At 37.2% G+C, this 10335-nt stretch overlaps 2 protein-coding genes across 2 annotated transcripts in view; one reads left to right on the top strand and one right to left on the bottom strand.

Moving 5' to 3' along the window:
* Positions 1-1339: 1339 nt before the first annotated feature.
* On the bottom strand, positions 1340-3947 carry cetn2 (centrin, EF-hand protein, 2). The gene is made up of 5 exons (XM_051649562.1): positions 3887-3947; positions 3268-3426; positions 3004-3132; positions 2185-2322; positions 1340-2054 (listed from the first exon to the last, which is right to left on the bottom strand). The coding sequence occupies exons 1-5, from the start codon at positions 3887-3889 to the stop codon at positions 1965-1967; spliced, it is 519 nt and encodes a 172-aa protein (XP_051505522.1). The 5' UTR covers positions 3890-3947; the 3' UTR covers positions 1340-1964.
* Positions 3948-5619: 1672 nt separating this feature from the next.
* The window catches only part of LOC127412864 (cell surface glycoprotein 1-like), a 34154-nt gene continuing 29438 nt past the window's right edge, over positions 5620-10335 (top strand). The window contains exons 1-6 of the transcript XR_007892495.1: positions 5620-5719; positions 5954-6005; positions 6500-6661; positions 6753-6899; positions 8294-8422; positions 8634-8776. The gene's annotated coding sequence lies outside the window, so the exon portion shown is untranslated. The remainder of the gene's footprint in view (positions 5720-5953; positions 6006-6499; positions 6662-6752; positions 6900-8293; positions 8423-8633; positions 8777-10335) is intronic.

The following is a 10335-nucleotide window of genomic DNA, read 5'->3' as shown; positions in this document are numbered from 1 at the left end:
GGGATTTTCACACACAACAGTCTCTAGAATTTACTAAACAAAAAACATCAAGTGAGCGGCAGTTCTGTGGATGGATATGCCTTGTTGATGAGAGAGTTCAACAGAGAATGGCCAGAATGTTTCGAACTGACAAAGTCTACGGTAACTCAGATAACCGCTCTGTACAATTGTGGTGAGAAGCATATTTTGAGATGCGGGTTGGCACTGTTTTGGTGGCACGAGGGGGACCTACACAATATTAGGTAGGTGATTTTAATGTTGTGGCTGATCGGTGTATGTTTTATTTGTGCTTACATTTTGAATTTTTTCAGAATAAACAATTTGGTTATTACATTATTGGTTTTTGTTCATAATATGCATGTTACTGGATCCAAGCAGACATTTGGACACATTACTTAAATATTTGCATATTATGTAATTAGCTAAACATGCATGCAAAACATCAGTTTAAATTACATTTTTGGACTCCTTTGAGTAGATTTAATTTGATTAGAAACGGGTCACGTGACTGAATTGTTTTAAAAAAAAAAAAAAAAAAAATGAATTGAGCTCTTAGTTAATGGTGCTGTAAGCGATTATTTTCATGGAAAGCTATGCAAAAAAAAAAAAAAAAAAAAAAGTCCTACTCAGAAAGCTATTACTGAAATAACTGTTGTGTGATATCTCACCTGTCTCTGTGACCGCTCTAGACTCTGTAAACAGCAAACAAAAACGTGTCCACGGGCCGCTGTCCCTGACACGTTCTGACTGTCAGTCATTTTGAGCCTTCTCATAGCATTGTAGTTGCAGCAAATAATTGAGGCTTAATGACATTTTTATGACATATTGCTCATAACAGTTGTCAGTTGAGGGCGCTGTTTTGCTGCTGTTGGATTTGACAACCGTTTTTATTCTATGTTGGCCTCAATAAAGCTCATTTGAAATTCTAGAACGGCTAAAATCGCTTACAGCACCTTTAATTAAAACAACATAAGATATCAATAAAAACGACAGATGATACTACAGTCTATGAATGACAAGAGCAGGGAATGTTGTCAAATTTCTGTTGTGCTCTTCAGTCATTATATCTTCAAGCAAATCTGTGAAATGTGTGATCACATATTGTAGTTTAAAGGGATAGTTCACACCAAAATTTACTTTTTGTCTGTGTTTTATCACCCTCATGTTTTTCCAAACCCGTATCACTTGGTGAAACTTTTGTAGAACACAAAAGGAGACATTAGAATTACAGCCTCAGTCACCAATGACTTTCATTCATCTTTTTTTCCATACAATGATAGTGAATAGAGTACACACTGTGGAAAAGAAAAACACTCAATTGGAGACAATTAAACCCAAGACCAATAATCTCAAGAGCAGTTGCTTGATATATTTTATTCTACAGTAAATAATACTTAAATAGCATCTCAGTTGTACTCCAGTACAAAACATCAGAAACTAATTTGAGGGAGACATGTACAAATAGGAAACTTACAACCACAGGATGATATAATATTCGCTAAAACTACCAAGATCTCTTCACAAGCTGAGGCACGAAGAAGGGTACAGTACAGATGTCCCTGAAAGCGCAGTGAAGTATTATAAAGCATACAAAACACTGATGCTAAAGTCAACAGAAGCAATTGTAAACTTAAAATATAATAACCATTTAAAAGGGCCCTGGATAGTTCAATCGGTGATATAGTAATATTTTTTCATAAAATACTTTTATATATTTGAGTACATACTACATCTTTTTATGACTCTGTTGTATGCTACTGATTATATTTAATCCTAAAATTTGAGTATATAGTTTGTAAACAGCTGACGTCTTAACTATTTGGCAAACCCCATGGACCTGAAATGACCCCTGGGTTTGACAGGCATCAAGGTTTTGGAATGGTACTGTGCATAAAACTATGAAATCATAAAAATCTTTAAGATGTTTACATAGCAATTAAGATTTCCTGTGCTTATGGTGGCATTCAGTACAAACTTGTTTTCTTCATGATGCGAAGAAATTCTTGCTGGTTAACTTCCCCATCACCATCTCTGTCTGCTTCATCAATCATTTCCTACAAGACAGACATAGATAGAAAATTAAATGTATTCCATAGCTTTGTACTGTAGTAAATTCTCAGGGAAACCCCAATTTTGTCTTCTTAGACCAGAAAGCAAATGTTTGTGCCTCGATAATTCTCGAACCTGTAGCTCTTCATCTGTGAGATTCTCCCCCAGTTCTTTGGCCACTCTCTTTAGATTACGGAAAGATATTTTTCCTGTTTCATCATCGTCAAACAGCCGAAATGCTTTAAGAATTTCTTCCTTAGAGTCCTTTTCAGCCTTGAGAAAACAATAATGGGGTAAATCAAATGAAAACATGTCTGTTTCATATTTAACCCCAAAATCACAGGAGAAAAAAAAATGGATAAAGATATAATTAGCAGTAGCAATCAAGTCATATAATTAAATATCTTTATGTATATATATACAGTACTGTGCAAAAGTCTTAGGCACATAAGATGTTTCACAAAAGCATTTGTCTTAAGATGGTTATTTATATCTTCAGCTTTAGTGTGTCAATAGGAAATATAATTGTTAGACTCCCAAACATTACTTTTGCAAATAGAAAAGATTAGAATAGAAGAACAGGGAGCCCTGCAACAGATGTCATGGCCCCCACAAAACCCCTCACTGAACATTGTGTCAGTCTGAGATTACATATAGAGACAGAAGCAGCTGAGACAGCCTAGTTAAATAGAAGAACTGTGGTGAATTCTCCAAGAAGCTTGAAACATCCTATCTGCCAACAACTTTACTGGACTTTGTATGACATTAAGTGATAAATGAAAACTATTTATGGCATTATTTTTGAAGACATCCTCACTATGCAACATTTTTCACAAGTGCTTAAAACTTTTGCACAGTACTGTATATATATCTATATATATACACACACACACACACCCAATAACAGTGTACTAATTGTCTAGAATTTTAGATATATTTTAGTTTCACACTTACCATTTTTTGAGTCATAACCATCAGAAAATCATTGAAAGAGATCTTGCCAGTAGCATCTTTATCCACCTCTGCAATCATCTTCCTGATTTCCTCCTTTTTAGGCTCAAAGCCTAATGCTCGCATGGCCACCTTGCATAGTTTGCATAATTTCCCATTAAATACATTTATTCAGTACCTTGTGCATGGCAATAACACACTCTTGTGTAAACTATCACTAAAGGTGATTATGCATGTTTCTAATAATTACATGGCATTATGTCTCACCTTTAACTCCTTTACTTCAATGTAACCAGAGCCATCAGTGTCAAAGAGCTCAAATGCCTCTCGGATCTCCTGTTTTTGCTCCTCTGTCAGTTCAGGCTTTGGGTTTGCTTTTTTACGAGGGGCTACTGCTCCCAGTGACGGTCTTTTGGGACTAGTGGCCTGTTTATAGAATAGAATAGAATAGAGCAATATTTAATGCAGATTATAAATACAGGACAAGAGAAAAAAATACAGTACAATACACAATACAAAATCATACCATGCCCAGTGTAAACATGGACATTGCACATGTTAACAATACAAAATACATCTTAGAATAAAATAGTTTGATGGATATTATGTGAAAGAGAATAAGAGCAGTGAACAATGGAACCCGTTGATTTAATGCATGACATTATTTATTTTAAAATCAGTGGCTGTAAATATTCACACATCCTCTACTGACATGGAAAGACCTATGCCAATAATAAGCATCACATATGGTTAAATACACAGGACACGCGTTAAAAATTAAAGGTTACACATAAATCCAATGAGCATCGTATAACGGAAAATATGCTACTTAAATAAATACAGACATCATAATTATTGCAAAATAGTTGCATACGCAGTGACTCACCATCTTTATCGAGAGGAGACCGACAAAACGCAGATTTATTACCTACTATGGTGAAGGATTGGCTCATGAATATTGATTACGCTCCGTGACGTTTGTGATTGGCTGAAATGCGACGTTTGTGAATGGGCGGAAGTCAGCTGGTGCACGAATCCGGATACGGTGAAAGCGTAGTTAATTAATATTAATTAGGTTGCGTTTCTGACGTTTCATGAAATTAGTTCAGCACGACTCAATCATGAGTTATATTAGTTATATTAGTTATATTAATTCCCCCTCTCCTCTATGGGAACATTGCTGGCTTTGATTGGTCTACTGGTGATGATGTTTCTGGTGGAACATAAAGCAAATTTACGTAAGTGTATATTTATTAGTATATTTCGTGCCGTATTTTATTTATTTTTACATAATTATATGATATAAAATAAAACTAAAAATTAAATATTATATATAACATTTATATAATTATTCAAATATATTTTCGTGCTGGTTTGAATATAACGTTATCTAAACCTTTTTATAGTTTCTATTTTAGAATTCTTTTGTTATTTCTATACATCATGAAGTAATTTAATTACATTCATATACTTATTGCAAATGTCATTGTTCCTCTTAACCCTTGTGCGACCTTCGGGACATTTTTGTCTTTTTCATTTTTGTTGTTTCGACCATTTTGGCTGCGTTAATGCCATCGGCATAAATTTGGCCAAAGGTGTGTATTCTTGGGGGAAATTTTGATATTTCAACCTCAGTTCCTATAATGCATCTTTTATACACTGTGTGCACAAAATAGTTACACTCAGGACCTTCAGGACAAAAATGTCCCAACTGAAACCCATTAAAACAGCAATATTTGATCCCAGTGCCATTAAAGCATAAAATCATGAATTCTATGATTTCATTCTAGAGCCCTGGCTTCAAAATTTAATTTATTTAATATTTTCCACCAGATGGTGCCATTTTTCTCCTGTTTAGCCTATGGAGCAAATACATGCTTTTTTCCTATTTTCTGTTTGCTGTATTATAGAGCACTGCAGGCCAACTGAATAAATGATGCAGCTAATATTGTGTGGGTGTGTTGGTATGGATGTCAGAGTTTGTTGTGTATGTGTGTATTGAGAAATGTGTGTGTAAAAAAACAACAGTGGCATTATGTAAACAAACTGGCATTTAAAGTGTTAAAATCCTGAAAATTAATGAATATTGAGTTTTTTTATTATTGTTTTATATATATATATTTTTTTTTATCTGACTGCACAAAAAATAATAATGCATCAAAATCAGTGTTGTTCATTGACATATGTGTGTATAAAGACACTGGTATTTAAAAGGTTAAAATCCTGAAATCAATGAATATTTTGTAGTTATGATCAGGACTGATGTTGGTTAAAAATATTTACTAACTGAAAGTGGAAAATAATATTAATTTATAATTTTATTATGGAAGTTTTTTTGACGCGGGCATTTTTGTCCTCTAAGGACCTCTGAGTAACTTTTTTAAATTGACGCACAAGGGTTAAGAGAGCAGATCAAGGAGCAGGTTAACAAATATACAAACATACGACGCGCAATATTGCATATTAAACTCTTCAACGCACATATAGGGGCGTGGCTATGTGTCATGGGAGGAGGAGAATGTAACGGTGTTCTCTTTCTTGATTGGTCCGCGCAGTGGCGCTCTTTGACGTTGCTTTTCTCTTATTGGTCAAATGTACACGTTAGCGTCATACCTGATAGTCGGCTCAGCCAATAAGATGTTTCTCGGCTCTCTGCCGATGATGGCTTGTCGTGTTATAATCATTACCTCTGTTAGTGTGTTTTGATAGAGTTGTACAGGTGAGTGAAAAAGAACTAAATGTTTACAAAAATAGAAAATAGGGTTTATATATCTTTTATCTTGAACTTCTAACTTACCTGCTCGTAGGACATGTCAAGTATGGATTTCATATAATTCAACAAGACTAAAAAAGAAAATATTGTGCAGTAAATGGTTTAAAGGTCAACCCAGGTGTAACATGGTTTAAAAAGTTGCTATTAAACAAGTTTAATGTTAATTTTATTGATCTTTAGACTGCTATTGAAGGAGCTGAGAGAACTACACATGGCAACTCGTATCAGACCTGTGAGTATATCAACATGATGGAAGCATGTCATGTAAATGGACTGTTTAATTTCTGTTAACATGTATTGAAACTTTTATATATTTTTGCACACTTGCATTGTTGTCCAGTCATTGCTGATCACACTGTCAATCAATGCACAATCACATCTTACCTGTTTATACAGACCATGCACATTTTTTGTTCTCTGTTTATTGTAATTCATGCAATTATTTGTCCTTATTGCCTGTGTCCACTAGGCACTGTGTGAAAGTTTGTCGTGAATGTGTTAATTAGAGATAAACCGATTTATCGGCTGATATTTGATCATTTTGAGATCCAAAATCTACCTACAGCCTTGGCAATGGATAATAAACTATTCCAATTTTTATTATAGCTAAATTGTTGTAGTTATTATATTTAGCTGCCAATTAATATGGTTTTATCTTCGTTGTAGTGGACAAATGACAACTAACCAAAAATGTGACGTTTTGACATAATAAACATTTTCCCTCAGAGCAACAAGCGGTGCACCGTCATCGGAGGGTCTGGATTTCTCGGCAGACACCTTGTGGAGCATTTATTGGACAAAGGATACGCAGTGGCTGTGTTTGATATCAGACAGACCTATGATCGTCCAGGAGTGACATTTCACCAAGGGGACCTGTGTGACAAACAGGTGGAGACTGATCACCTTTGATGAATCAATTAAATATGACACAATAAGCACATCCTCACTGCCTTATTTGTTCTCTTTCTCTCTTGTTTAGGCTTTGCTTGTGGCTTTGAAAGATGTGTCTATAGTATTTCACTGTGCCTCACCTGCACCAGCCAGTGATGACCGTGCACTGTTTCAGAGGGTCAATATTGATGGCACACGGACTGTTATACAGGCCTGCCATGAGGCAGGAGTGCAGGTACCAGTCTTCCCATAAAGCTGAAGTTAAATTACCTTTAAATTGCCAAATTATCAGTAATCATTGATAAGATTTCCATTTGGCTTATTTTAGTGGACAGTTTGGTTCGAAATTGGTCCTATTTACATTCTTAATACACATTCTTGATCTTTTGCAAGATTTCATCAGTGCACGTTAGTCCAAAGAAAACAAATGGAACACCCGTTTTCATGATCCAGTCAATTCCCAATCAAGTTCCGCCCTGCATTTTATTTGACTATTATCAAATATCCTGTTTTACTCAGAAATGCGGCACATTAAGGAAGTTAAATGTGTTGCAAATGTTGTTTCATGTTGACTTTTACTTGTAGAACAAATACTGTTGCTGACATTAAAGGATTAGTTCACCCAAACCGGGACGATGTCCCAGCATACCATCCATGATCTCGAACCATGGAAATTCTTTCTTTGGGCGCTGCTTTGTCCATTGTGCATTTTAACAGATTTGTACTGTACCCGCAGTTAAATTTTCCCTGGATCTGTACTGTTGTGCGCTGGATACACAACCTGGCAAGTTCTGCGAAACTCCGCCTTTGACATTGACCCCGCCTCACTCCCCAGTTGGCCTTGTTTGGCCCAAGGGTAATCGGCGGGCCGTTGGCCCTGAGAAAGCCCCGAGGAGGCACGATGAATCCCTGGAAGTGACAGTGGGAACGCTACTGGCAGGCACTAGCACGCCCTCATTTGGCCCGATTGTGGAAACGCGGCTAATGGGAGTGCACCAAAATGGAATGCTGTAATTGACACTTTTTACAATTAAAGGGGTCATGAGTCATGACATGTCTTTTTTTTTTTTTTTATATATATAATATTTTTATTATATACACTTTTTTTTTTTTTTTTTTTTTACACAAAAAAACAGTCTTATATTTGTAAAACATGATCATTTTCCACGCTTATTCTGACCCTCTGCCAGAAACGTTCAGTTTTGGTGCTCTCCTTTAAGACTTAACCACTGTTGTGATTGGCTCTCTGCTGTCGACTGACCTGCTCTCTCTTCTTGCCATCTCACTGCTCACCGCTACTGGGCGGGGCTATGAAAGTAATTAAAGGAAAATTAGGCGTTAATGTGTTGTTGTGGAGGTAGACTGATGCGAATGTGCACAGTGTGGAGGAAGTAGAGAATGAGTCGTTTTGGTTTCATCAAAATGCTCTTTTTGTAGTGTGGAGGAAGTTTTGAGTTCTGAAACTTACAGTATGTTTATATAGTACAGTGACCTCTTATATGTCAAAAGATCAAGGAAAATTTGATTCCTCAGGTCATGACCCCTTTAATCCTTGCAGCTGCAATCGTTGTCTTGATTATTTATCTGAGGAATTGTGCAGCTCTAGTAAATTAAGCCTTGTTTTTACAGAAATTAGTACTGACCAGCAGTGCAAGTGTGGTGTTTGAAGGAACTGACATCAAGAATGGGAAAGAGGATTTGCCATATGCGAAAAAGCCAATAGATTATTATACAGAAACCAAAATCCAGCAGGAAAAGGTAAGAATAAATCAGATCAGTGGCATTCTTTCTCCTCATGACCTTACATTTTATGAAATACACTTCTATTTTATTCATGTCACTGTGTGTTTTAAGTTAGTTTTGTTCTTGGTGTTTTGATTGATGTATTGAATCAGTGCGCTTCAGTGTTAGAAGCAAATCCTCCATGTCTCATAAGCATTATGATTAATCTTTATCTCTCCCTGCTCAGTTGGTGTTGGAGGCGTGCAGTAAAGAGAAGGGTTTCCTCACTGTTGCTATCCGTCCGCATGGCATCTTTGGTCCCCGGGACCCTCAGTTAGTACCCATCCTGGTAGACACGGCCCGCAGAGGAAAAATGAAGTTCATTATCGGGTGAGCATCGCTGACATTTTGCTTACAGCTTCTTGGAAGACTTTAGCTGCCTCAATATACATACTTCCCCATTATATAGCATTCTTCCCAAGAACAGTATGCCAATGGAGTAGTATGTCCAAATCCTCAGTATTCATAAGACAGTAAGCGAGAAATCCCAGAATGACCTACTATTTCCGGCAGTACTGCTTCTCCCTATACGCGTATTACGTGGTCTGCGTAGGGCACCAACTCCTTAGGGGGGCACCATCTTACCCTAGGGGGACACCAGAAACTCTACCGGCTGCTCTTACTCGCACATTATATGTTATTCAAGGATCCGATAGCAGTCGCGGAACACTGACGATCACCTCGCACTCGCACTTTCACACCACGCATCAATTGTTTCTAAATCTTTCCTTACTATGACATGCTATAAGAGTCCAACAGTAAACTAAATACCAGATTTAGTTTACTGTTCAAGCAAAATCCCAATAATAATCAGAATATTTTTTATTTATTTGGTGCATAATTTGTGACTTTTAACTATAAACCAGTCCAAAATACAATAGGACTCTTATTTTGAAATGACGGTGACTTGGCTCCATTACAATGCTTTATATTTAACTATTAACCAAAGTAAGCTTCTTATGCTTATATATTTCACCAGATGAAGTTTAATGAGGAATAAGGCTTATTATTATTCACAAGATATGAAGTTGGAGACACAATGTTATTTTAATTATTGTCAATGATGAAAGATTTAGATGTGTGTGTGTGTGTGTGTGTTTTTTGGGGGGGGGGGGGGGATTTTTCCCCTTTTTCTCCCAATTTGGAATGCCCAATTCCCAATGTGCTTTTAAGTCCTTGTGGTCACATAGTGATTCGCCTCAGTCCGGGTGGTGGAGGACGAATCCCAGTTTTTCCACGTCTGAGACTGTCAACCCGCGCATCTTATCACGTGGCTTGTTGAACGCTTTGCCACGGAGACAGCGTGTGTGGAGGCTTCACGCCACCCACCGCGGCAACCACGCTCAACTCACCACGCACCCCACTGAGAACGAACCACATTATAGCAACCACGAGGAGGTTACCAAATGTGACTCTACCCTCCCTAGCAACCGGGTCAATTTGGTTGCTTAGGAGACCTGGCTGGAGTCACTCAGCACGCCCTGGGATTCGAACTAGCGACCTAACAAACTCCAGGGGTGGTAGCCCTGAGTATTTTACCACTGAGCTACACAGGCCCCCTCACACGAGATGTTATTGATTGTTTTTATTTCACCTCTAGAGCCCGCTTTTATACTGTAAAATCTTCCAGCGCCGGCCACAGAGGAATATGGAGGAATAATAATTAAAAAAACTATCGTCATAGATTTGTACTGATAATCTATAGTTCCAAAAAGCAACTATCGGCACCGATTAATCAGCAAGACCGATATATCGTCTACTACTAATTTTCAGAGAGATTCTGAAGTGCGGATCAACTGGAAATTTTGGATGAAATCCCTTGGGAGCTGAGGAGATGGCACGTTTAAAAGCTGGATTTAAAAAAACGTATAAAAAAAAATGGGCAGCTC

Source organism: Myxocyprinus asiaticus, chromosome 22 (assembly GCF_019703515.2).
Source record: "Myxocyprinus asiaticus isolate MX2 ecotype Aquarium Trade chromosome 22, UBuf_Myxa_2, whole genome shotgun sequence".
In the NCBI taxonomy this organism is placed as follows: Eukaryota; Metazoa; Chordata; class Actinopteri; order Cypriniformes; family Catostomidae; genus Myxocyprinus; species Myxocyprinus asiaticus.
Note: the sequence above shows the minus strand (reverse complement) of the source record. Positions and strands in the feature narration are given on the sequence as shown.

Coding starts and splice junctions, on each gene's coding strand:
- cetn2 (XM_051649562.1), bottom strand. Junction 3,133..3,267: donor TTGAAGTAAAGGAGTTAAAG/GTGAGACATAAT, acceptor AAACTATGCAAG/GTGGCCATGCGAGCATTAGG. Junction 2,055..2,184: donor TCACAGATGAAGAGCTACAG/GTTCGAGAATTA, acceptor TCTGTCTTGTAG/GAAATGATTGATGAAGCAGA.